The 26,865-nt window shown below is 55.7% G+C and overlaps 2 protein-coding genes across 8 annotated transcripts in view; one reads left to right on the plus strand and one right to left on the minus strand.

Annotated features, from left to right (window-relative positions):
* The window catches only part of SS18L1 (SS18L1 subunit of BAF chromatin remodeling complex), a 38,377-nt gene extending 19,458 nt beyond the window's left edge, over nucleotides 1–18,919 (minus strand). For 2 of the 7 annotated variants that reach the window (XR_012088926.1, XM_008011989.3), the window contains exons 1-5: nucleotides 18,560–18,917; nucleotides 4,495–4,571; nucleotides 3,305–3,389; nucleotides 1,907–2,051; nucleotides 547–726 (exon numbers count right to left, since the gene is read on the minus strand). Coding sequence is in view for 6 of the 7 variants with exons in the window: in XM_008011989.3 (XP_008010180.3) it covers nucleotides 547–726; nucleotides 1,907–2,051; nucleotides 3,305–3,389; nucleotides 4,495–4,571; nucleotides 18,560–18,628 (556 nt within the window). In the remaining variant the exon portion in view is untranslated. Of the gene's footprint in view, nucleotides 1–546; nucleotides 727–1,906; nucleotides 2,052–2,526; nucleotides 3,390–4,228; nucleotides 4,287–4,321; nucleotides 4,355–4,389; nucleotides 4,454–4,494; nucleotides 4,572–15,727; nucleotides 15,777–17,154; nucleotides 17,218–17,803; nucleotides 18,473–18,559 lie in introns of those variants that run through there. The other 5 variants (XM_073005412.1, XM_073005422.1, XM_008011984.3 and 2 more) reach the window with 5 other exon arrangements.
* A 74-nt stretch (nucleotides 18,920–18,993) lies between these two features.
* On the plus strand, nucleotides 18,994–25,734 carry PSMA7 (proteasome 20S subunit alpha 7). Its single transcript, XM_008011975.2, has 7 exons — nucleotides 18,994–19,243; nucleotides 21,489–21,615; nucleotides 22,541–22,665; nucleotides 23,281–23,403; nucleotides 24,192–24,311; nucleotides 25,047–25,109; nucleotides 25,509–25,734. Exons 1-7 carry the CDS (start codon nucleotides 19,148–19,150, stop codon nucleotides 25,599–25,601), a joined length of 747 nt encoding a protein of 248 aa, XP_008010166.1. The 5' UTR covers nucleotides 18,994–19,147; the 3' UTR covers nucleotides 25,602–25,734.
* The last annotated feature ends 1,131 nt before the right edge of the window (nucleotides 25,735–26,865 follow it).

Below are 26,865 nucleotides of genomic sequence, written 5' to 3' on the forward strand. Positions count from 1 at the left end.
CGACGCCCACGAAACGCGACCGGGGCCGATGCTCATGGAACGCGACGGGGACCTGCTGCTTCTCAACTGCCCAACACCACACGTGGCCACCATGGCGGATGGCCCCACTCTTGGGCTCCTGCTGCCCTGCAGAAAGGCTGGGGCCTCTGGCCCAGCGCTTCTGGCCCCTTGTCTTCTCCACTGAGGTGCCTCTAGCCAGGCTGTTCCCTCCCTGGGGAACAACTCTACTCCCCCACCTCTGAGAGCCCAGTGCTCTGTCCAGACCCAAGGCCAGTAGCCCCCACTCCCTGAAGCATTCCCTGAGACTCCATGGGAAACACCCCAACCCCTCACAAAGCTGGGGGACAGGAGGGGTTGGCTGTGTACCCACTGGTGACCATCCCTCCGGAAGCTCTCCGAGGCGGCGGCCAGCCCTGATTCACGGGCCCCTCTCCCGCAGCACCCAGCAAGAGGGCAGCTCCCCAGGGACACATATCCAACATGCATGTGTCAAGGGTCTTGGAGGCAGGCCCAGGTCCCCCGGGGTTGCAGAGGCACAGGAGGTACCTGGGTTGGACTGCATGTTGATGTTGGTCCGAGACACGTAGTTGCCGATGGTGCCTTGCCCCTGCATGGGGACGCCCTGTGAGGCGGGCCCCGCGTGGCTGTAGCCAGGCCCCGAGATGCTCATGGAGGTGGTGGGCAGCGTATTAGGCGCCGTCTGCTGCATGGATACGTGGCTCGGCCCTGGCAGGAGGAGCAGGGAGTGGTGTCAGGCGCTGGGGAGCCAGGTCACCACTTCTGAAGGTGAAGACGCCCCAATTTCCCTTCAAATGATTTTGGGAAGAGATTCTATCAACATCACTATTAATGATTAAGTGACTAAAAAAGAAATAAGTGGCCTGGTGCAGTGGCTCATGCCTGTAATCCCAGCAGTCTGGGAGGCTGAGGTGGGTGGATCACCTGAGGTCAAGAGTTCGAAACCAGCCTGGACAACATGGTGAAACCCCGTCTCTACTAAAAATACAAAAAAATTAGCCAGGTGTGGTGGCGGCAGGTGCCTATCATCCCAGCTACTCGGGAGGCTGAGGCAGGAGAATTGCTTTAACCCGGGAGGCGAAGGTTGCAGAGAGCCAAGATCATGCCCATTGCACTCTAGCCTGGCCGACTAGAGCAAGACTCTGTCTCAAAACAAAAAAAAAGAAAGAAAAAAAAGCAGCATACATGCTAGCAAAGTACAGGATGCACTGTTTGTTTGTTGTTATTTTGTTATTTTCTGAAACAGGGTCCAGCTCTGTCACCCAGGCTGCAGGGCAGCGGCACGAACACGGCTCACTTCAGCCTCACCCTCCCAAGCTCAAGTGACCCTCCCTCCTCAGCCTCCCAAGTATTAAGCAGTTTGGACCACGAGTGGGCACCATCACACCCAGCTAATATTTTTATTTTTTATAGAGACGAGGTTTTGCCATATTGCCCAGGCTGGTCTCAAACTCCTGGCCTCAAGCAATCTGCTGGTTTAGGACTTACAAAGGGTTGGGATTAAAGGTCTGAGCCACCATGCCCAGCCTGTTATATTACTATTAATAGTCTCCAAATGTTACTCATGCTTCTTAATTCAAAGACAGGAGCATTCCATTCTTATTACACAATCCACCTGGAACCCGGCAACTTGCATTTGAAGTGAATGGAGTATGACAGTGTCAGAAAGAGCAGGCGATCTGGAGCAAGGGCTCATCCCAGCTGCATGGCAAGCTCGCTGCAGCCCTGAGCCTGGGCGATGGCAGCTGACCTGTGGCTACCCCAGGAAGAATGGGTCCCCATGCCCAGCCCTGTGACGGGTGGGGTGCCCCACCATGGCAGCTGCCTGCCCAAGGGCTGCCTTGGTGGCCTTGTGACCAGGAATGCCCTCCTCCCCCGCCGCACTCACCGTTGCCAATCTGGCCCTGCAGGAGGGAGGAGGGTGGCAGGCCCGTGCTGATGGCGTCACTCAGGCTGCCCTGGGAGTGCAGGCCCTGGCTGGAGCCACTCTGAGTCAGGGCTCCAGGGCCCAGGTTCATGTTCTGCGTGGGCGGCTGCAGGCAACAGGAAGTTTTCAGGGAAAACGGTTAATTCACGGAGAGCGACCTCCACAAGCCAGGCCAGGGATGAGAAGGTGCCTGAGATTTGCTGCCACATGTCATGGCCACCTGGTCCATATTCGTAATCAACAGCCATTGTCACAGCCAGGTGACCTCCGAGCACCAGGCCCAGATGGAGACGGCATAGTGAGCGTCTGGGTGAGCGTTCGGAACTCTGCTAGTATCGAGTTCATCCACACATGCCTGGGTTTGAAAAGCTGGACCTCCTTCTCCTGGGACAGCAGGGAACCCCTTCCCCTGTCCACCCCAATGCACCCTGTCCTTCTCGGGCGCAGCTGGCCAGCGCCTCTGTGCTCCCCGTCCACGACCCTCCAAGCCGAGGGCCTTGGCACAGGCGGGATCCCTCTCCTATTTTCCGTGCTCCTGCTGCGTGTGCCCTGTCCCCTCACTCCCCCCACCCCATGCCCACCTTGGATCACACCACACAGAAGGGAGTGTGAAGTGACCCTCAGCACTCTCCCAGATCAAGGTCAAACAGCAGCTCTGGAGGTATGCACACACCCGCTGTCTACAAAAAAAGGAAATTTCCACCAGGACCTGCGGGTGTCTGCAGGGTGAAGAACTGCAATGTGACAGGTCAATGGAGGTGGGTTTAACATTTTTACTCACGAAATGCATTCCTGGCATTTACATCATCACTTGCCGAGGACTAAGGGTCACTAGGAGATACGGCATTCCCGGTGACAATTTAATTTTGGAAAAATGCATTTAAAAAAATCAAACAAAATACAATATTTGAACTATCACTGGGAAAATTTACTGTGCTGGGCACGTTTTCTTTTAAGTTCTGTTTTCACCCACAGCAGCGCATGTGCATGGTTCACAACTGCTCAAAGCACCCGGAGAGGTTCCAGGGAGACGCGGGGCCCCCATCCCATCTCTCCCCACCCCCGACCCCAGAGCTGCGGCCGTTCCTACAGTGGTTCTTCCAGGACTTCCCTCCCTTCAATACATACAGAGGCTGAACCACAGTTCCGACCCGGCCACCTCAGACGCCGTCGTTACCTCCAGTCTGTCAGGAAGGGTTGGTCACCACCACCCACACTCCCGTTTCTGGTGACTCTAGTGTTATTTTTGGTTTCTCTGAGTCATCTTTGTTACCTGAGGTGACATGCCCACAACTCCCGATTTTAGGCAGTGTCGGAGTCCTTGCTGGGTAAAGGGGACCACCCCCAGCGGGTACTCACGGCAGGAAGCAGGGACTGCATGTTCTGGTTGGAGTCTGCGATCGTGGCCAGGTATACCAGGTTCCGGTGCAGGATTTGCTGGTACCTGCAGGAGAGGGGGCATGCATGAGGCAGGAGGATGGGACCACGGAGTCCCCAGGTGGATCCAATGCAGAAGTAAAGTGTGAACACCACAGTCTGACAACCAGCCAAACCCCATGAGGACACGGACTCCAGATGACACCCAGGGACAGGCCAGCTGGTTGCCCAGCTGGACACAGGCAGGTGGCAGGGTGCTGGGGTCTAGGTGGGGACGGCAGGGCAGCCTCTACCCCAAACCCTGAGCAGGCTCCCATCCCATGCCAAAACCTCTGGAAAGACTCTAAGGCAGCAGCTAAATGGGAGCTGGCACTGGTCTGCTCAGAGAATGGAAATGGGGGAGGCCACGAGGAGGTAGGGGCCTGAAGGTGACAGAGGGACAGAGCCCTTGTCCAGCTGAACCAGGCAGTGGGCAGACTCCATAGAGCCAGCGACCCTGAGAAAGCCCTGGAAAGAAATGGGGAAGCACAGTTCTGCCAGGGAAGGCCCCTCGTACACCTCACACCAGTGGGGCCCCAGTCACCTCACCCCACTCACACCCAGGGGTGTCTGAGGCCATTCACCTACTTCCCACCTCCAGGTCAGCCTGATGGCCACTCGGACAGCCACTTGGAGGGTGGCAGACTGGCCATGCACCCCTCCTCTGTGTCAGGCCCTAGGGTCACAGGAGGTCCCACCTGGAGGAGGTGCTGTCTCCTGGCTCACTGGCTGTTGGCCGTAGAGCTGCCCACAGAGGCTGGCCCGGGCCTCCCCACACTGCTCTTTCCTCCCGCCTCCCTCGGAACTACCCCAGTTCTGGCAGCAACGCTTCGCAGCTGTGCTGGGGCCTCTCGGGACGTATCTGACCTCCCCGCTGAGGGGCTCTCGGGACTTATCTGGCCTCCATGCTGGGGGGCTCTCGGGACTTATCTGGCCTCCATGCTGGGGGGCTCTCGGGACTTATCTGGCCTCCATGCTGGGGGGCTCTCGGGACTTATCTGGCCTCCATGCTGGGGGGCTCTCGGGACGTATCTGACCTCCATGCTGGGGGGCTCTCGGGACATAGCTGGCCTCCATGCTTAGAGTCTGCATGACCCCCCAAAGTGTTCCGTGGATAGCGGGCGGGCACTCACTGCGTGCACTCGGCTGTCTTGCCCTTGCTCTGGTACTCCAGGATGCACTGGATCAGGTGGTGGTTCTCGTCCAGCATCTGCGGAGAGAGCGTGAGCGGGCGCTGCCGACGCGGGGCTGCCGCTGGCCCTCGGGATGAACCGCCACCGCGACACATCTAGTTTTCATATAGGTTGAGTGGCCCTTACGTGAAACGTGTCACATTTCAGATTTTTCCAGATTTGGAGATACCTGTTTTAGACCCACCGGTTTGGCATCCCGAATCCGAAAACCTGAAATGCTCTGATGAGCATTTCCTTTGAGCCTCATGTTGGCGCTCAAAGTTCTAGATTTTGGAGCACTTCAAATTTCCAGATTTGGGATGCTACGCCCGTTCTGTACATGAAGCTGTCGTTACATGCATGGCCTCAGCCACCACAGACCAAACATTCACACATCCCTGTGCTAAGGACTTCACCAGTAAGCGGCAGGGCCATCTCAGCCCACAGATGAAAACATGGAGGCTCTGTGCCTCCAGCAGCCCCCACCCTGAAGGACCCTCTAGCTTCCAGGGCCCTTGACTGCAGAGCATCTGTGCAGCAAGGGTCAGCCAAGTCGACAGCAAGGATGTCAGGACCCCGTGGGCAGCCCACAAGAGGCCCTGGAGCCCCCAGCTGGAGGGGACAGCCTCAAATCGCAACCACACAGGGTGGGACACAGGTAGCTGCCCCCCTCAGGATCAGCAGGGGTCCAGGGCACTCCTAGGTGGGGGGCATCAAGACTTCCTGCAGGGGCTGCCACCAACCGGGGTGGGGGAGGGAAGGAAAGGGTCTGGGAGGGGCGGGGACAGCACTACGGGTAGAAGAAACCACACACAACACAGGCTGGCGTGGGGGCAGGAAAGGTGGGTGAGACTGCGGAACCGGGCATGACCTGGACCTGGGGCTGGCGACCCGCAGCCCTCACCCCTGGAGTGCTGAAATGCAGCAGAACAGCAGGACGGGCCCACAGGCCACACAGGGAAGGCCAGTCCCGTCTTGAACCTTCTGTATGTTACACATAAAGTGTGTGTGCACAGACAGGGTCATGACTCCAAACCCAGATTAAACCAGTCTTAAGTGACTCAGGTGAACGGCCAGATGTGGGCCTCCCAGAGCTGGGCCGGGGTCTCTGTGCAGGCACCACGTGCTCCTAGAACAGGCAAAATGGAGGCAGATTCTGGTTCAGGGACAGCCAGGCACACACTCCGCCAAGCACGCTCCACGTTCAAGATGGGCACTGCCAGGAACCTGTCAGATGCAGGGGCTCAGCCTGTCTGTGACCTGGTGACCCGTGTGCCTGGCCGCACCTGAGCAGCAAGGGGCTGGGCCCACAGATTCCCCAGGTTTCCTTCCCAAAGGGCCTCCCGAACATGCTAGTGTGGCCCCAGGGGGGGTTCTGGAGCACTCCCAAATCAAGCGGCCCAAGGCCTTGTGTCCACACACCTGCACGTGCTCAGGATGTGCTGAGTCTGGTGGTTGGTAGAAGTGGGGAGGGGTGGGTGGCAGCAGAGGAACAGGGACTGGGGCCAGGCGGCATCCTGCAGACACCACACAGGATGCCCACGGGCCATGGGGAGCAGGCACAAAAGAGCCGGCTCTTCCAAGGTGTCCACCTGGGGGCAGCACTGGGTGGCCCATGGAGACCCAACAGGAGGTGAAAGAGGAAAGAGGGGGCATGGGAGGAGACTGAAAAGAGGGGACACCCGCCCTGTGACCAGTCGCCTCCACCTGCAGGGAAGCACAGGACTGAGCCCACCATACCTGCTGCTTTCCATAAAAAGGCCTTTGCTCAGAGGCTAGCACCCAAGGAAGAAGCCGTGCCTTTTCGCCCCACCACAGCGTGCTGGGTCATCTCAGCCCTATGAGGCTGCTCCCAGCAGGAGCTCAACAGGCCCTGGAGCAGCGGACCCCTAGGGCAAGGGGAGGAGGAGCTCACCTGCCTGCCTGGGGACCTGGGGCCGTCCACCCTGCAACGTGGCCCCTTTAACTGCAGTCTGACCTTGGGGCCCAAACCCATCCACAGGCAGAGGGAGTCCAGGGCAGAGAGAGCCCAGCCAGGCCACCTAGCAGAGCAGAGACTGGACCCACAGCCCCAGCTAAGTGACTGCCCTCGACTCAGCTTCCTCCTCCGCCCGTCTCCACAACTTCAGGATTGGTTTATCCTGCTCTATTTTTTCTTTAAGTTATACCTTCCCCCTTTCCACTCTTTACCACTTTTCTCCCTGCTGGGGACAAGGTGGCCTGCACTCAGCTGAGCCCAGTGGGGCCGAGGAGCCGTCCTGAGACGGCGGCGCCGCCAGGGGGCGCTGCGGGCCAGGCTTACCTGTGGGCAGGTGAGGGTGAGTCCACCTGCCAGGCGCTGGCATTCCAGATGGCTCTGCCTCCAGATGAACTGAAGGAAGGGGACAACTATGGGCTTACTTGCTTTCCCTTTAAGTGCTTCCCCTTCTCGGCTCCTAACCCCCAGGCAGAGATTGTCGCCAGAGACACGAACTAGACCCGGCCGGCGTTTCAGCATCACTCCCAGCACGGGGCCGGGATGGGCTGGGGGGCGCAAGCCGCCGACTTCATCAAGCAGAGCCCCGCGGTTGTGCACTGGCCAGGGCAGTGCCGCAGAGTTTATGCACGCACAACAAAACACAGTACAGGTGTGCGTTTTTAAAAAACTGGATACAGAGAACTTTCTCACATGTTACACACATACCTATTTCTAAAAGGGCCGGACAGGTGGAACGAAAGGTGGCAGACTGGACGCCCCAAGCCCCAGGCCCCGGCCGGCAACTGAGGATGGAACAGTTATGGCCTTCTACGGACAGAAAGGGGAGGGCACAAGACAGCAGCCACGGGAGTTTGAAGCTGAAGAGCACATGGACGAGTGACAACCAGATCAGTGCCCCCAGGGCGCCTGGCCTGAGCCACACTGTGCTGCGAAGCCCCACAAGGCTCAGGAATGTTAAGATGCTGGACCTTTTGCCCAGGATCTGCCGGTAGGAGATGGGACTGGATGAGGGGGGCGTCTCCAGGAAAGTGACCAGCCTGGAGGAAAGACACTGGGCACTGAAGGGAATGTGCACCTCAGAGCGAACCACAGACCGACCACACGCCTGCCTGAGCACAGCAGGCGGCGCTCCGGCCTCCAATCCCCAGAAGCCACAACAGTGCCATTTGAAAGACAAAGGCCAAAACCAGCCACAGAGGCCAAAATCCAGAGACGAAGGTTATGCAAGATGGAAACTTTTTTTCTATTGCTTTTCTTCTGAGACAGGGTCTCGCTCTGTCACCCAGGCTGGAATACAGTGGTGTGATCTTGGCTCCCTGCAACCTCCACCTCCCAGGCTCAAGTGATCCTCCTACCTCAGCCTCCCGAGTAGCTGAGAATACAGGTGTGTGCCACCATGCCTGGCTAAATGCCTTTTTTTTTTTTTTTTTTTTTTTTGGGTAGAGACAAGGTCTCCCTGTGTTGCCTCAGGCTGGTCTCGAACTCCTAGGTTCAAGTGATCCGCCCGCCTTGGCCTCCCCAAGTGCATGAACCATTGTGCCCGGCCTGAAACTTTTTAAAAAAAATCCAACAAAACCGATTATTAATATCCTCACGAAGATAGCTGGTGCAGTGACGCAGGTTACTGGAGCCTCAAAAAAGATGATGCTGGTTAGAAACAACAGAGGGAAGAGCTCTGGAGGTGAAAACCTGTTAGCCATAACACAACTCAACAGAGGAGCAGAATATGAAGTTGAAGAAGAGTCCCAGAAAGCAGGACGGATCGACCGAGGAGAAAACAGAAAGATTGCGAAGAGAGGAGTGGACCAGCGCGGCCCTCCAGGAGCCCCAGAGATAGGAGCAGCGAAGAAATCACCCCCAAATCCTTCAATCAGAGCTGAAGGACGCATTTCCCCATCGGAAGGGCTCTCAGGTGACCAGTCTGCCAAAAAAGACCAGGGACAAAGAAAGATCCTAAACATGACAGGAGAGAAAAACCAGGTTCCACGTGAAGGACAGTGAATTCTGAGGGCATGGAGCCTCCTACGTGGGCCCGCAGGGGGTGACAATCCCAAGGAGACTTCCGGAGGAGCTGTGTTCCATACCAAGGGACACCCCCTGAGGGGCAATGACCCAGGCCCAACGGAGACCTCGGGGGGGCCGATGGCCTGGCCTGAGGGAGGCTCTGAGGGAGAGATGAACTCACCACGGAGGCTTCCAGAAGGGCTATGGTCTGATCCTGAGGGAGACTTCTGCACAGAAATTGTCAGCCAAGACCCCAACCAGGAATGAAGGGAGAACGGACGCACTTTCAGACCCGCAAGTTAGGGAAACGTACCCTGTACCCAAACCAAGGGCACTCGATGACTGGCTGGCATTCTTCGAAAACTGCCAGTCATCAAAGATAAGGAAAATGGATGAGTGGTTCTCAACCAGGAGAGACTCAACAGACATGGTCCCAGGGTCCTTCCAATAATCCTTAATGATGTTCTACAAAGGCCATTACCGGGACAACAGGGAAGTCAGAGTGAGTCAGAGCAGATGGCTGCACTGCTGCCACATCAGCTCCCCCATTTCAATCTTTGTACAGTATCATGTCCATGTTGGCAGCAAAGTCACGCTCAAGTATTTGGGAGTAAAGGGGCACCAAGTCTACAATTCATTCTCAAATTGTCAGGGCAAAAGTAACGTGTCCACAGGACAGAAGAGGGGAGGGGACAGCAAATGAGGTGGCGTTAACATGCGGGCAGTGAGATGAGGGGAGTATGGGAATTCTGTTTAAAGGGGCACATCCCAAACACCTGTTCTCAGGAGGCCATAAAATGATGCGCCTCCCTCCCCAAACCAAGGGAGCAAATCCCAGGAGAAGATCCAAGACCCAACCCAAGAGAAGCTAAAGGAATTTGGCCAATGGTGGGAGGCCCACGGAGAGCAGCCCCAAGACTGAAACCCAGAAGAATACCTGAGCGAAGGAGGAGATACACTAGTGACAAGTGATCAAAAAGAAAAACAAGCAACAACTCCAGGGAAAACAAAAGCCAGGTAGGAAAAGCAGTCACACGATCCTGCGTGGTTCAGCAGTGAGCAAGGTGTCTATCATCACCCCGTCAACAGCAGAGGCAGATCCAACCCCAGAGAAAGCCACTCTGACGGGTATGAGTGGGAAGTGCAGGTGTGCAGCAGGGAGAGGAGACCTTACCCAGTGACCCATTCTCCCTGGTCACCAGGTAAGGTCAGCAGCCCTAAACCCGTTCCAAAGTGGCCACTTGGTTTGGCCTTGAGAAGGGCAAGAAGGCGCTTCCGGGAGGCAGGAGGCATTACTCCTGAGGTTACTCACACCCTGGTCCGGTCTGGCTGTGTCCCTACCCAAATCTCATCTTGAACTGTAGTTCCCACAAGCCCCACGTGTCGTGGGAGGAGCCTGGTGGGAAGCAATTGGATGGATGGGAGCCGCTTCCCCCATGCAGTTCTCGTGATGGTGAGTGAGTTCTCACGAGATCTGTTGGTTTTACAAGCGCCTGGCATTTCCCCTGCTTGCATTTCTCCTTCCCGCCGCCTTATGAAGAAGGTGCCTTGCTTCCCCTTCTGCCATGATTCTAAGTTTCCTGAGGCCTCCCCAGCCCTGCGGAACTGTGAGTTAATTAAGCCTCTTTCCTTCATAAATTAGCCAGTCTCAGGTTTTCTTCATAGCCGTGTGAGAGAACAGCGAACATACACGCCCACGGCACGTCTTGACTCCTCATGTGCCTGCGTGGCTTTGGTGAGCACAAAATCCAAAGCAAAAGACCCCGACAGGAGGGAAATGCACTGACAAGCAGCTGCGGCCCCCGCTCTGGAGCTTGTCGATCTCTAGTTTCTTACATGTCTGTGTTTATGAAAATCTCTAAGACAAGCATTTACTCACAGTATCATCTGCAAAATGACCTTAAAGAGGCCTGAAGTGAGTCTGGGGTTGCCAGGGCTGGTGATGGGCCCACCTGAGTGTCCTCTACCTGGTTGTACCTCTAACACTAGGCTGAACAAAGAAGCCATTCCCGCGGCCCGTTAAACATTTTCTGCATTTACTGCTATCTTCTGCAGACACTGCTCCCCAGCTTCCTGATGTGCCCTTGGGAGTTTTCTGCATCGTGAGACACCGTTCTCCCCACGCTTTCCAGCGAGGCTGACCTTCTACAGCTTCAGGGCTAAACCTGTGTCAGAGATGTCGCCGGCAAAGCACTGCAGCTGGTAGCCCGAGGCCTCCTGAGGTGAGGGTGCTGGGGACAAAGATGAGGTGACAACTCCATCCGGAGGAGCCAGAGGCTGGCATTGGGGGCCGCAGTAAGGAGGGGTGGTGAGACCCCATCTCTGAGCATGCTTCATCGACGTGCCCATCCTAGGCCTGGGTGAGTGGAGGTGACAGTGAGGAGGTGCGGCTCGCTCTGCTTATGGTGGAGTAGGCATGGGTGGCCGGCCAGGTGGAGACCAACGTGGGTGAGCATCTGCTCAAGGCCATGAGGCAGCGGAGTCCCCAGGCTTCTGGGGCTGACCTCCAGCTGGGCTGGAGGCTGGGCAGGAGCACATGGGTGAGGTGGGGGAAGGGCGGCCCGACGGAGGAAACAGGCATGTGCAAAGGCCATGGGGCGTGTCCAGGAACGGAGGCCAGCTCTGGGGAGCTGGAGAAGAGGGGAACGGGGGCTGCTGGGGGACAGGAGTCCTGTGCCCATTGCAGGGGTTACTTTCTCAACTGAAGCCTGTGCTCACTGCAAAGGCTGGCTGGACCAAGATCCCAACGCGGCTGGGTACATCCATCACCCAATGCGCAACAAACCTCCCCGAGCTGCGTGGTCGAAACATGATTTCTTAAATCTCATGATTCTGGGCCGGCTGGGAGGATCTTCTGCTGGGCTTGGCTGGGCCCGCCGCTGGGGCAGCTGGGAGACCCGGGCCTCCCACTCCCTCTCTGCGTTGTCACCCCTGTGGTTTCAGGCTCTGAGGGGCGGCCCCAACGTGTCTCTGTTGGTCAGGCTGGCTGATGCCCAGGGCCAAGCCCAGCACCCACAGGGAGACGAACCCAAGGGGCACAGAAGCTGCGGCCATGGCGATGGACCATGTGGCTGAGCAGAGAAACCAGATTTGGCAGGCGGGGACTGATGGGGGATACAGGGCATGGCTTGGAGGGCCCAGGGCACAGCCAGGCATCAAGGATGGGGCCTGGGACTGCTGAAGCCCCGCTGTGGGATCCTGACTGGGTAGGCGAGGGAGTGAGGATGAGAACTGGGGACGGAGAGCAACTGGGGTCCCAGAGCCCACAGAGAGTAGGGGAAGGGCTGGAGCTGCCAGGCAAAAACCTCGGTGAGGGGCTCTCAGCAGAACCGTCTCTCCCCAGTGACGAACCTGTGTGGGGCCCTGGAAGCCGGACACAGAGGCGGCCTGGGGCTCTGAGGCTCACTGCCCACGCTGGGCAGAAACACCTCCAGTGTCCTCGTGGTTGTCCTTTCTAATTACAAAGACTTTCAGAACCTTTTTAATTTTGTAGGAGGAACCCCTGGCTCCTCCCACCCAGAGGCCAGCTCTGCTTCTTCTGGAAGCATCTCGCATGGAGTCCATGCACTCCCCTCCCGACTCTGCACACACCTGATAACGTTCCACTCCCGCTGCTCCACTGAGTTCCCTTTCCTCTCAAATATCTTGGAGACTGTCCTCTGTTAGCACAGAGACCCCACCTGTCCCTTGAGCCCAGGAGGACGAGGCTGCATGAACTGTGATCACGTCAGTGCACCTCAGCCTAGGCGAAGGAGCAAGACTCTGTCTTTAAAAAAAAAAAAAAATCCACCTCAATGCTTCCTATGCTCCAGAGAATTCCACAACATGGACACAACGTAGTACTCAGTCTCCTCGGACAGACATTGAAATTGTTCCCTGTCTTCTGCCACTACACGCAGGGCTGCCACGCACTCCCCATGCATGGCGTGGACACAGACACAGGATCAACTCCTAGGAGTCATCAAGGTGTGAGAGGGACCAGCCTGGCCAACGGGAGAGCTGGTTGAGCATCAGCAGGTGGCTAAGCCGGCAATGGCACCTGTGCTAGCACCTGCCACTCCTGTTCTTGGGGCAGACATCGCTGACCCATCAGCTCTCCTTCCCTGAGCCCAGCCTGAGCTGCTCCGTCCTTGCCCCCAAGGTCAGCAAGCCGACACTACAGACTCCACTGATGGAAGCCAATGGGACCCTCCAAACACTCCCCCAACTGTGGAATATGTGAAGTCGGTGTGTGGGCTTCAGAAGAGCCCCCAAATTTACACGTGCAGTCTCCTTGGGGGGAGCTGGCTGCTGCCTCATGGCCCCGCCACTGTGTGTTTGACATGCATGTGCAATTTCCAAGACTCTAAGAACATGTGAAGACATGCTTAACACACAACAGCAGCCGCATCTGCACACGCCTTGGCAATCCCTTTCAGTCTCATGGTGCTCTGGGGCGTCTCACAGCACAGCACAACAAAATCACTTTGCTCCTGACAGTTCCCAAGCTGAAGACGCGCTTACTGTACTAGCGACACGTGACGTTTGTGTGCATCCCGTCCAAGTGCTGACACTGCCTTTTCTTTTCGACACGACCCTGGACTTGCGATGGTTTCCTGCAGTATGGAATGGAGTCCTTACCTCCCTTTCTGAATGCCACGGATAAATTCCGGCCGTTCCTTGCTGGTTGCGTGCCTGATCAAAGGCTAAAGCTGACCAATTACAAGGCTGCCAAGCATTGCCTTACCCATACACACAGGCTAGGAGGGAGGCCACAGCCCTGTCCTCTTGCTAAAGACAAGGAAACTGAGCCACAGAAAGGTGAAGCACACATCACCATCGGCGGGATAAGGATGTGAGCCCAGGAAGTCCGGCCTGCCCCACCCTGCCCTCCTGCAGTTCCATGGCCCCCATCCTCATCCTGGTAACACCAAGGACCTGCCTGCTTCCCACACCTATTTCCAATTCGAGGAGGATATAAATAGGCCACTTCTGTCCCCATTGTGCACAGCAACTGTGGTGGCCAATTAGAATCGGACCAGCATCATAGGAGACTCCTTCCCGCAATCGTCCATGGCACCTTCTCCCAACCTTTCGGATTTCTCTTGTGATCACAGGCAGGGAGGCAGTGGAGGTGCCTGCCTGGACCAGAGGAGAAGACCTGCACTTCCTCTTCCCAGGCCCCACAGGCCTTAGGGGCCATCAGTGCCGGCCCGCTAACTGCCTCAGCACCCAGGGCCTGTTCATTCCTGCATCCACTGTACCACGCCACAGGGCGTGACCCCTGCATCCACTGGGGGTGGGCGTGACCCCTGCATCCACTGGGGGCGGGCGTGACTCTTCCACCATCTGCAGTCCAGGGATTCCAGGAAATCTGTCCTCGGACTCCAAGCACACAGAGGCAGGTGCCCAGGCTCCAACCCACTGGCCTGGGGCACAGACCGTGCAAAGGCCAGGAGCCTCAAGGAGAACATCCGGGACCGCTGGCTAGCGAGCGCCACCTGGGCAAGACCTGGGCTGCCTTCAGCTGCTGCCTCCAGACTCCACACCCAGTGACTGGATGGCAGACAGGGACTCTGGAGACCCATCAGCGTTGGAAAGGTCAGGGGTAAAGGGCAGTGGGCAGGCACTGTGTCTTTATCCAAATGCTTCCTCACCCTCCAGGCTGAGCAGGACTGGGAAGAGCACCTTCAGGAGCGCCCAGCAAGAGGGTGTATGGCCAGGCTTTACAGACAGAGGGGACAGAGGCCAGGCTGCGGCTGCTCCCTCTGGGACAATGCCTTTCTCCTGCCTGCCTCGCCCACAGCGCTCAGGCTCAAGGGCCTTGCAGAACGCCTCCCTCACCTGACCTAAGACAGCAAGGAGGCCAAGCAAGGCCTGTGGCTGCGGGGTCCCTCCCCAGGGCTGAGCCCAGGCTCCAGAATGAGGGGACCCCACCCCTCATCCCTGGCGATATAAAGACAGGCCCCCGTGCTCCCCTTATCAGGTGGGGGGAGCCTCTGATAGCGGGAAGAATGCTGTCAATCAGCCACGTGCAAGGGAGGCTTGGCATCCCCAAGCCATTCAGTCACAGGACAGCTCTCACCTTACAAACACTCCTAGCCAAGTTAGCTTGCGCTCCTTCAGACAGCAAGTTCCAGGTCTGAGGGAGCACACAGGGTGCCCACTGTCTGCTGGGTGTGCACCCCATCCTCCACAGCTCATCCCCACCCAGAAGTGTGCCCCTTGCCCATGCCCCACCCCCGCACCTGGGTACCAAGGGCATGCGATAGGGCTGGTCCAGGTTCAACCACTTCCTGGCTCTCAGACCCTGGGCACGGCACCAACCCACCCCACAAAGGTCTTGTCTTCCCACACCAAACCCACTCAGCAGGCAGACCCAGGGCCCCACCTCCTCTCAGCCCTGTCCCATTCCCTCAGAGCTTCTCCCTAACCCTGCCCTGCAACAGGCACTGGGGATCCAGACACCCAGCAGACGGGCAGACACCACCGCTACTAGCCGGCCAAGGAAACCAATGAGAAAACCAATACTAACAGAAACAGTAACACATTTACTGACCAATGACTGTGTGCCAAGCGGCAAGGAGGCAACCCAGGGGTCGAGTCTGGCCACATGGTCCGTGGTGGCCACTGCAGCCCCAGCCCCAACAGCAGCGTCAGGAGCACACACTGGACAGGAGGACACTACAGTTCCCAGCTGGTGGCCAGAGAACAGCCAGCCAGGCCCAAGGGCCACTGTGGTGACATGGCCCTGCCCCTCCACAGGGTTCCCCAGCACAGTCATGTCCCTTGTGGTGCTTGCCACAGAGTGGTTCTGACCATCTCACCCATGCACTGCTGCCTGGTCACCACCAGCTACCCTCCCCACATCAGCCCAGCACTCCCTGCCCTTCCACTTTGGGTCCCCCAATACCTGCTCCATGCAGGCCAGGTTTGGGACCCTCTGTGACTCTCTGCCTCCGCCTCATGGCTCTCTTTCTCTGAGCTAGCCCTCACCACAAATGCACTCTTGTGGGCTGAACTGTGCCCGGACCCCGGTCCCTGCGCATGGGAGGTACTGGAAACAAGCTATTTGAAAATGAAACAAAGATGGGGTCTTGCTGGATTAACACAGGCCCTAAAACCAATGACTAGAGTCCTTATAAAAACTGGGAAATTGAGGCCAGGCATGATGGCTCATGCCTGTAATCCCAGCACTTTGGGTGGCCAAGGGGGGTAGGGGGGGCGGATCACCTGAGGTTGGGAGTTCAAGACCAGCCTGGCCAACATGGAGAAACGCCGTCTGTAATAAAAACACAAAATTAGCTGGATATGGTGGCACACGCCTGTAATTCCAGCTACTCAAGAGGCTGAGGCAGGAGAACTGTTTGAACGTGGGCAGGTGGGGGGCGGAGGCTGTGAGCCCAAGATGGTGCCATTGCACTCTAGCCTGGGCAACAAGAGCGAAATTCCATCTCAAAAAAAAAAAAAAAAAAAAGAAAAGAAAAAAAAAAAAATGATGATGAAATCAGAGACCGGCTGGATATACCTACAAGCTAGAGAACACCAAGGGCTGCCCACAGCCATCAGAAGCCAAGAGAAGAGCAGGGAACTGACCCCTGGACTTGGGACTTCTGGCCTCCAAAACTGTGAGGGAATAGATTTCTGTCGTTTGAAGCCACCTGGGTTGTGGTAATGTGTCAAGGAAGTCACAGGACACTAACGCATCTGCTTATTTCAAAACACTTCCACTGATGGAACCAGAGTCACAGATGCACCGGCACATGCTCAGCACTAACTGTGCTCAGACACGACGAGAGGCTGGGGATCAGCAAAGAATTCATCAGTCACATGCTGAACTCAGGAGCCCAAGCAAGTGCTACATGGGCCACATGACGGCTGAGGGAGCATGAGACAGGGAACATTTGAGTGAGGCTTTGAAGGTTGAGTAGAAGTTGGCTTGGAAGATTCCCACCCACACACTATGTTGTTAAAGACAAGTTGTATTCTTCCTTCCCCTTCACTACCAAGCAGGTTTCAGAGGGGTCCCTGGCTTCTCTTAATGCTCTCGGCATGAGACTACTAGCACACACTGTGGACACAGCACACGTTTTAGGCATAGAACACACACCTCTCACACCCTTCTCAGCCTTCTCACACCTCCCAGTAAAAGATCCCTGGGTAAATATATTCACTGTCAAAACACCAAGCCCAATATGCAGCCTGCTGGCCCTACCAGGCCAAGTCAGCAGCCTAAACTAAAGATCCATTTCCAATGGTCAGCAGGCTGAGTTTCTGCCCTGGGACATACAGTCCACAGGTGCATTTCTTCCTTTCTAATCTGATGTTTGGGGCAGCACCTCAATACACACTTTTACCTGGAGAATTTGGGGAGCTTCAATGGAAGTGTGTGCACAGTGCAAATAACAGGACGAACGTTGAAGACAAAGGTAAAGCTTCAGGAACAATGACTGCTAAGGTCCAAAAAACCAGAGTGCCAGGAGATGCTCCGGGTTCCAACATTGGCCTCTGAGCCTAGAGCTTGACCTCCGCCTGGCCAAATGTTCCCAGATCAAGGGGTACCAACAGAGCAGACCCTGGAGTCACAGTCTGGGTTCAACACCTGGCTGTGCTACTTACCAGCAACGCACTCAGCACCCCAGGCTTCAGCGTCCACTTACCAGCAAGGCACAGCCTCCCTAGACCTCAGCGTCCTTAGCTGTTAAACGGGATGCCAGTAGCTTCTATGAAGAATTGGATGAATTAAAATTTATAAAACCCTTAGAACAGTGTCTAGGATACAGTAAGCACACATAAGTGTCTACTACGTAAATTAAAATGCCACACTTGTAAATCTGTGTTTCTGCTATTCTCAATCTCTCCTGTTCAGAGTTGGCCAAGGTTCTCATTTGTTAAGACCATCAAATTTCTAAAACTAGCAACAGCAAGGGTAGTCTCAAAATAGGGGATAGATTTAGGACAACTTCCACAGGAGACTGGCATGTCATTAAGGAATAAGAGCCACAGTCAAGGTCAAGGTGAACCCCCTTAGGGAGACAAGCCGCTTCTGGGAACCTAGGAATACCACTGTTTATCCCAATCCCACCAGGGTGAAGACGGAGTCGGAGTTTAGGAAAAAACCAATGTCACTCCAAAAGATGTTGCGACAACTGAAACAGGAATGGCTAATGCTGATTTTCTTCCGAATTTGTCTTCTACCGAAAAACAGCAGAAAATGCAAAGTCTCAATTTCAAAACTTAGGGCTTTGGATAACGGTGTCCCAAACCCCTGTAAACGCTGTCTGTTGAAATCCACAAGGCCGAACTTACGGAGCTAGAGGAAAGGTTGTGGAGCAAATCCATCAAGTTTGTTAGGCGAGGCGGCGGGGGAGGGTGTCACGCTGAAATGCGGCGTGGCCGCGAGGATACCGGCGGGCGGTGCGCTTCTTACGGGGCCGAGCTGCCTAACGATGCCCTCCAAATGGGCATTGGGAGGCGTCCCCCTGTGCCTTCATCGTCCGCGCCTCGCTCCAGCGGCAGAAGGGGCAGCCCTGGCCGCGGGCCCCGCCATCTCCGTGCGCCCGGAGGCCGGCCCGCGCCCCTCTCCACTCGCCAAGCTGAGCGCAGAAAGCGAGTGTCGCCCGCCGCCCGCCTTCGCCACCGAGACTGGCTGCGGAGTGCGACGAGCCCTCGCCGCGGCCCCGGCCCCGAGGGGTCCCCGTGCGCCCGGCACGGCCCAGGACTGTTCCCAGCGCGCGCCGCGGACTCGGAGGACAGCGCGCTCGGGGGCCGGCACCCTCCAGCGTCCGCCCGGCCCCCAGCGCCCCGTGCCCCGGCCCGAGGGACCCGCCGCCCCAACAAAGTTGGCGCAGGCTCTCCGGGGAGCGCCCCCCACACGGCCCGGTGCCCACTGGCGCGCAGGCGTGGAACGCGGGGACGGGCACCGGGCCGCCGTCGGGGTTCGCGGCCGCCCGGCTGCGCCCCGGCTTTGTTCGCGCCCTGCGCCCGCCAGCTGCCCGCGCCCCGGCCCCACGAGCGCCCGCCCTCAGCACCGCCGCCCGGCGCCGCCGCCCCGGCCCGGCCCACCTTCTGGATGGTTTGCTGGGTGACCTCCCCTTTGCCTCTTGGCCGGGCGGACGCGAAGGCCACGGACATGGTGGCTGCGCGGGACTCAGCCCGTGGTCATCGGGGTGGATACTCCGGCTGCGCTCGGCGGCCCGAGGCGCTCATTATCCGCAGTAGCGGCGGGGGAGCAGGGGGCGGGGGCGCGGGGGGCGCCGCGTCATGGGCTCGTCCGCCCCGTCACCGTCGCCGAGCCTCCGGGCCTGCGGCGCCGCCGCTCCGCCCTGCAGAAGGGTCTGCGGCCCAGTGCCGAACGGTGGCCCCCGGGGGCCCCCTCGCACCCAGCGCCCGGCCCTCCGCCGGAGCACCGTCTCCCACCCCCGGCCACCGGTGGTTCGGCCTGGCCCCGCCCCGGCGCGCGCCCGCACGTCCGCCCGACGCCGCCTGACGCCGCCCGACGCCGCCTGACGCCGCCCGTCGCCGGCAGCGCAGGTCACGGCGCCGAGGGCGGGGCGCGGGCGCAGTGGCGCCGGGAGTCGCGGGTGCGCGCGGGCCGTGAGTGTGCGCTTTTGAGAGTCGCGGCGGAAGGATCCTGGCCGCCGCCCCGCCGGCATGAGTTACGACCGCGCCATCACCGTCTTTTCGCCCGACGGCCATCTCTTCCAAGTGGAGTACGCGCAGGAGGCCGTCAAGAAGGGCTCGACCGCGGTGAGCCGCCGGGGCCTGCGCGGGGCCTGGGACGCGGGCGGAAGTGGGGCTAGGGAGCCGAGAGAGGGTCGGGGCCGGGCGCGGAGCTGTGGGCGCACGCGGGCGTGCGCGGGGCAGCGGCGTGGGCAGTTGGGGCTGTAGCTGAGCGCGGGCCCTGCTGCCGGTCTCCACGAGTGCCTGCAGAGGCGGCGTTTGGCGTGAGCTGCGATGGCCCGTTCTCCCCACCCAGCGCCTCGCTTGGGGCCCGGCTTCGCGTGGGGCACTGGGCACGCGGGACCGTGGCGACGCCATCTTGGGCACCCCTGGCCCCGGCCGGGCGCGTGGGTCGCATCGCCGACCCGGTTTGCAGAGGCCGGGCGAGGGCCGCTGCAGGCCGCGGGGGATCGACTGTGCGCTCGCTGGGGGCTGTTCACGCAGCCGGGTGGCTGGGGAACGAACTGCTCAGTCCCCCGTTACGGGGACCCCCACCCGTCCCAGGGCAACACTTGTTCTCTAGGCCCAGGTGGGCTTCGGGAACAAAGCAGCTCGCTGGTCTGGCCGGTGGCGGGCGCCTCCCGGGTCTCTGCACTCTGCCGGAAGGAGCCTTCCCGGGGCCGGGCTGCAGCCGCCCGGGTCAGGACTGGTCTGAACACGGCCGTTTCAGTTTTGACGAGGGCTCGTGTACATTGACCTTAGTGACATTGTTTGAAACTTAAATTCGTAGCATCAAGACGTGTCAGTTTTATTGGTCAGCCTGTGAGATCGTTATTCTTTTACCACCTGGTATTCAGAGGTTTGAGCAGGCAAAGCAAGCACACACGGTTCTGTAAATTTTGAATTGTTTTCATTTTCTGAATCTTTGTTTTGAAATGAAGGCCCAGTTATTCATCAGGTGATCTAAGTCAGCTTAAAGAGCACTAGGAGTCGGCTGACCCCTGCCTTCGACCCCAATACTCCCACCTCCGCCAGTTGGCTGCACCTGGCTTGAACAAATCCATGTAGCTTCTCTGGGCCTCGAGTCAGTACCTGAGAAAGCTCCCGGAAAACCCAAACACTTGAGACCAGAACTTCTCAGCCAGGGATGGTTTTGTGCCCACAGGGGCCACTGGCCGTGTGTGGCGACTTCTCTAGTGGTCTAAGACCTTGCAGAGGTGCTCCTGGCATTTAGAGGGTAGAGGCCAGGGACACTGCTCAATATCCCACCCGTGCTCAGGGCGGCAGGAACAGTGAGATCAGCCTGCCCAGGTGCTCACAGCTAAGCGGGAGAAGCCCCTGCTCTAAACCAGGAGCCGCTGTTTATCCCAATGATGGTTCCCTTTGTTTCTGGCTTGACTCGGGGTTGACTGTCAGTGATTGTCGGTGCTTTTAGTAACAGCTACATCCTTCTCTAGTATCAGCCATAAACAATTTGGGATAACAGTTGACACCTTGTCCACTGGTGGCAAATCAGGCCCCTTCCCACGGCTGTCACATGAGTATGTCACAGTGCAGGAAACAGTGCATTGTGGCTCAATATAATTTCACAACTACAGAAACACTGCCTTCAGAACACCAGATTCAAGTGTGAAAGTCTGAGGCTTCCAGGCTTTGCATGGGACTGTTTGATTCATTGGGTTGAAAGGAAACACATGCCGATTATATAATGGTTACTTACTAGTTATGCTGTAACCAAAACTACATCTCAGCATTTGAAAGGCGCAGGTTGGGCACCTAGGTGAGCACGCCTGGGCTAGCTCTACCAGCAGTAGATGAATGCCCCTGGGTTTGCAGGATGTGGTGCCAACCACAGTGACAGACAAGTGGAGAAAGGGGCATGGGTGAACACACCTTCCAGTGGGAGCTGCTACCCCGAGTGCGCATCCCCCAGGACCAAGGTTCACATCTGCTCCTGGTGCTTGCTGCCGGCAGTAGAGCCATGTGTCACTTCGTTTTGGGAGGGTGGGGTGGAGTGAGGGGACAGGGTCTTGCTGTCTCTGTCTCCCAGCCATCATGGCTCACTGCAGCCTCCACCTACCAGGCTCTAGCGATCCTCCCACCAGCCCCCAGAGTAGCTGGGACTGCAGGCTTGAGCCACCACGCCTGGCTAATCTTTGTACTGTTTTTAGAGACAGGGTTTTGCCATGTTGTCCATGCTGGTCTCGAACTCTTGAACTCAAGTCATCCACCCACCCACCTCAGCCTCCAAAAGTGCTGGAATTACAGGCAGGAGCCACTGCACCCAGCACTCGTGTCACTTTCTTACGTGGTTTGTGGATCTTAATTAAAGGTTGGTGTTCGAGGAAGGGACATTGTTGTCCTTGGTGTGGAGAAGAAGTCAGTGGCCAAACTGCAGGATGAAAGAACAGTGCGGAAGATCTGTGCTTTGGATGACAATGTCTGCATGGCCTTTGCAGGTACGCGTCGGTGGGGAGCGCTGTCTTACTCTCTAGAGTCTCAGCGAAGAACAGGGCTTTGGAGATGAACTCGGTGTGTGGGCTGTTGTGAGCCATATAAACTGAGTAAATGAAAATCATTTAAAAGAAATGAATTTGGACTTTTGGCCAGTTTCTTTGGTGGCCTCTCTGCCATAGCGGGTGAAAGAGAAATGGCTAAATGGATGAAAACACTTCTGGCTGCTGTGCAATTTGACCTCCACTGTTATTTTTCTGTATCAGTCAGTTAAAATCTAGAGAAAAGCTGGACTTTCTAGAGCTAACTGCATCTGTGGCATGGAGAGGACAGAACCACGTCCTGCCATCCCCAGCAGTAAAAAGGACCGCATTGGTGGATGCAGGCCATGCCTCGGCATGTTCTCAGCGCTGTTTTGGTCTTGTTCATTTCTCCTCTCAGCAGATCCAATCTAGGAAGATCTCAATTTATGTAATGAAATTAGGGATTAACTCAATTTCTAAGATTCCCAAGAGGACTCAGGTACCGTGTTTAAGTATGGTCCGAGGCACACAACTCTTCATATACAGACAGTCCCTGACTTAGTATGGTTCAATCTACAATGTTTTTAAAAATTCAGATTCTGCACAACAGCCAACAATTTTTTATTTACAATGGGTTTATGGGGTAGTCAATGCATTTTCAGCTGGGTATTTTCGACTTACGATGAGTTTAGCGGGATACCACCCCACTGCACATCGAGAAGCATCTGTACCCAATTTCTTAGAAGTTCCCAGGGGCTGACAGGTTCCACTGCCAGTCACTTAGAATAGCTTTGCTGCCGGTTTGGGGTCTGTGGAAGGTTAAATGCTGGGTCATCATGTCCGTCCCCCAGCCTGTAGTTTGTGCTATCTCTCTACTCTAGCAGAAGCCTCTCTGCTCTCCTTGCAGGCCTCACCGCCGATGCAAGGATAGTCATCAACAGGGCCCGGGTGGAGTGCCAGAGCCACCGGCTAACTGTGGAGGACCCGGTCACTGTGGAGTACATCACCCGCTACATCGCCAGCCTGAAGCAGGTGGGTGCCTGCCTGATCGCATCCTCACTTCTGGCAGCAGGGCAGTCACTGCTCCGCCATGGCGGGTCGTCCTGCCATGTCACTTCATGTGGATTTGCATTCCACTTCAGGTGAATCAGAAAACTGGTTTATTCCATGATCCTGATCTTGACTTGCAGAAGTGTAACTTGACCTAGCTCACCAATTTGAGTAACACTGTTCTGTTCTCAGTTCCTGGAATGGGATATTCCAAATTCCTGTGTCTAGAGGGAAATGATAGCTTTTGTCTTGCCATCCTGAGTTACTAGTCACCAAGCAGTTGAAGGGGGCTAGAAGCGACCCTATGAGGAAATGCCATTAACGTGTAAGCAGAATACATGTCTACCAGTCAAAGTAACTTCCAGTAACCTGAGTTGTGCTCCATGGTACAATTCTGGTGCTAGGTGAGTCTTTCTAGGAGTGAAAATGCAGAAAACGATGTTGAAAGCTGTTGGCTAATACATCATTTCAACTGCTAATAACCTGAGGAGGGGGCTTAGGCATGACTTAAAATGTTCATACTTTGACTAAGTACGGTTCTTTCCTCACATGCAATTTTTCAGTTGGATGGTACTGACCTGCTTCTTTTCTTGCTAGCGTTATACGCAGAGCAATGGGCGCAGGCCGTTTGGCATCTCTGCCCTCATTGTGGGTTTCGACTTTGATGGCACTCCTAGGCTCTATCAGACTGACCCATCGGGCACATACCATGCCTGGAAGGTGAGTTCGTGACAAAACAAAGGGGCTTTGGACAATCTTGCCAGAAAAAGGCTTTGAGGGGTGGGAGGTCCTGGGATTCCTGCTGTAGGCCCTGTATCAATGAATGAGTCGGTTTAAGTTAACCTAGTCCTATGAGAGCAAGAAAAGTATTAAACATTGCTGTTTGGAAGAAAATCAAAGGGCAGCAAGCTGTAAAGGATAGACCACATAAATTAAAATCCTCAGGCGGGTGTGGTGGTTCACGCCTATAATCTCAGCACTTTGGGAGGCTGAGGCAGGTGGATCACCGGAGGTCACGTGTTCGAGACCAGCGTGGCCAACATGGCAGAACCCTGTCTCTACTAAAAATACAAAAGAAATTAGCTGGGCATGGTGGCACATGCCTGTAATCCTGGCTACTCAGGAGGCTGAGGCAGGAAAATCGCTTGAACCCAGGAGGAAGAGGTTGCAGTGAGCCGAGATCACACCACTACACTCCAGCCTGGGCAACAAGAGCAAAACTCCATCTCAAAAAAAAAAAAAAAAGAAAAGAAAAATCTCCCATTGCCTCTTGATAATGGAATAAAAGGTATAATCCCATTCTTGGTAAGAATTAGCACCAATTCTAAAGAGCTCTTTGCAAAAGGAAGCCACAAGGCAGGGCCTGTGTCCAGGGCTGCTATCCAGCACTCCAGCTTGCCTCCTGCCACCGTCACTGGCTGGGCGGCCCATGTGGGGCAGCCATGTTCCAGGGCTGGCCCTGGGTTGTCATGCCCTATGCCATGTGACAACATACATATCTGTTTTAGGCCAATGCCATAGGCCGGGGTGCCAAGTCAGTACGCGAGTTCCTGGAGAAGAACTATACTGATGAAGCCATTGAAACAGATGATTTGACCATTAAGCTGGTGATCAAGGCGCTCCTGGAAGTAAGTTTGCATTTGGAATCCAGGCAAGGTGGTGAAGATACCACGTTTTGGTGGTGACTGGTAGGTAGATGGGCAGCAAGTGGCAAGGATCCAACAGTAATGCCTAATGACTGCTATGTGCCAGGCACTGCTCTGGTCTATGGTGTATCCTAACCGCTGCGTTCCTTGAAATAGCCACGCAAGGTGTGATCATTAGTGCCTTTATCCAGCTGGGGCAGCCGAGGGTTGTGCAGGGGCACACAGCATGAGAACCAGAGGCAGGATGTGAACCCAGCTGTCCAGCTGTGGAATCTGTTCTCCTCATGCCATCACTAGGCCTTCCGGAGGCTTGAACTGTTGCTAAAGTCGGGATTAGAGAACTGGAGATATGGTTGGGCTTTGTCAAGACCTTGAAGTGCTAGCAGGTGAAACCAGAGAGGGACTAACTGGAAGGCCAGGCTGGAGTGTAGGCATCAGGATTCCTGGTGGTGACCGCTATGTCAAGGGGAGGGCCTCGAGCACAGCTGCTGTGCAGTAGAGAGGAGTCCCAGTGCTGGGAGGCAGGAGGGTGTGCAGGCATCCCAAGTAGACTTCACAAATGCATTTAGGACAAAGACACAGGTTTTGGGGGGCTGGGACCTCCATTCCTGGGACTGTGCTGGGTTTGGGTACACACCTATTTAAGGTACTCCTGAGAGCTGCTTTTGTCTTGAATAGGGAAAGGTGGCTAATGCTCCTGTCTTCTATCCCTTCAAGGTGGTTCAGTCAGGTGGCAAAAACATTGAACTTGCTGTCATGAGGCGAGATCAACCCCTCAAGGTAATCACCAAGTTTGTCTGCTTTCTTTACCTGTGAGTTTTCTCCATGATCAGGGCAGTACCAGTTCAGAAGGAAACATCATGGGGTCGTTCTGTGGTTTTAACATTAGGAAAATGTTTTTCTGAGGCTCCCCATACGTCAAAGAGAAGATTCCCATCTTCCTCTGATTAGATGGTCCACACGTGTTCTCTGGGCATGCTGAGCAGCTGCCAGTCAGATCTGCTGCTGCTTCTTAATACTTGTCTAGGTCAGGCCAGCATCCTCTTGTTTTCCTTGAGGTCCCTCTCCAAAGAGGCTGTATGAGCAGCAGTGCCAAAGCCTGGCTACCCTCCCCAGAAGAGGGCGCTGGTTCCTTGGCACCTTGTTTGGCTTAGGTAACCGTGAAGTTTTTTTTGATAGATTTTAAATCCTGAAGAAATTGAGAAGTATGTTGCTGAAATTGAAAAAGAAAAAGAAGAAAACGAAAAGAAGAAACAAAAGAAAGCATCATGATGAATAAAATGTCTTTGCTTGTAATTTTTAAATTCAAATCAATCATGGATGAGTCTCAATGATGTGTAGGCCTTTCCATTCCATTTATTCACACTGAGTGTCCTACAATAAACTTCCGTATTTTTTAACCTTTTTTTTTTCTTTAAGAGAATGTGTATCTTTAGGTGCAATCATAGTATTCCTCTCATCTCTCACCCTTCTTTTTCAACCCTGAGCCGCCGTAAGTTTGAGCTTTCCTTTCTGTTCCTTGTGGCTAAGACAGCAAGCCAGTGTGAGACAGAGATTCCTCCCTTGGGAAATCAGCTGCTGCCCTGGGTGCTGCAGAGAAACCTGGCCTTCAGCAGACCCGTTTCTCTGTTGTAGACACAGAATGACTTCCATTTGCTTTTAGACCTTCATTCTAGTTCCCTAATGAATGTATAATGTCAAGGACACAAACACAGGTAGCCCTGGGTTAATTCTGTAGAGCAGCAGCTTTGTTCAAAGCAGCTTTCCATGTCTGACTTTCATAGACCACATCTTGATGTCTGCTCCCTACTTTCTGTTGAAGACTGTTCTGGCTATTCTCTGCCCTTTCTTGCATTTTGGCTTCTAGTCCAGCAGCAGTTGAAGGCTTTTGTGTCCTCGGGTCACCCCTTTGCTCCCATGCTACCACTTGCTCTGGTCCTTGGTTTTGGGCACATACCTTCTAAAAAGGAGTAAAGGGGCCCAGATACATTTTGAGCTCAGCATAAAATGTACAATTGTCAAAACAGTTAACATTTTAACAGCAAGGTCAGGTGGTATGCGATGACCTGACTACCTTGAGATTCTCTGGGAGGCAATACCTGTTTCACCAAGTCATCTAGCTGGGTGAGGACTGTGGCCACCAGTATCTGGCACACATAACAGAAGATTTATTTTTCTGTTGGTCAAGGATATCCATTATCCCCACCCAATGGCCATAGGCAGGTACCGAAAGGAGAACTCATGCAGCTGATGTGTCTCCTCATCCTCTCTGAGGACCACTTTTAAGGTCACCTGGAAACCCATTAGACTGAAATGGGATGCTCTGAGCCTAGAACCAGCCGTATCTTTGTTTTTCTGCATGGGTCCAGGGTGCAGCTCGCTCATGGCTGTGTAACCTGCTCTACGGTGCCTGAGAACATGAACGTTCCTGAGCTGGGGAGCTTGGAGGCAGCAGGAAGGTGGCAAAGGGGCCACTGCTCGATACAGGCGTTATCTGTGAACTGGGTTTTTAAAAGGACTTTGTATCCAGTTTCTG

Source organism: Chlorocebus sabaeus, chromosome 2 (genome assembly GCF_047675955.1).
Source record: "Chlorocebus sabaeus isolate Y175 chromosome 2, mChlSab1.0.hap1, whole genome shotgun sequence".
Lineage (NCBI taxonomy): Eukaryota > Metazoa > Chordata > Mammalia > Primates > Cercopithecidae > Chlorocebus > Chlorocebus sabaeus.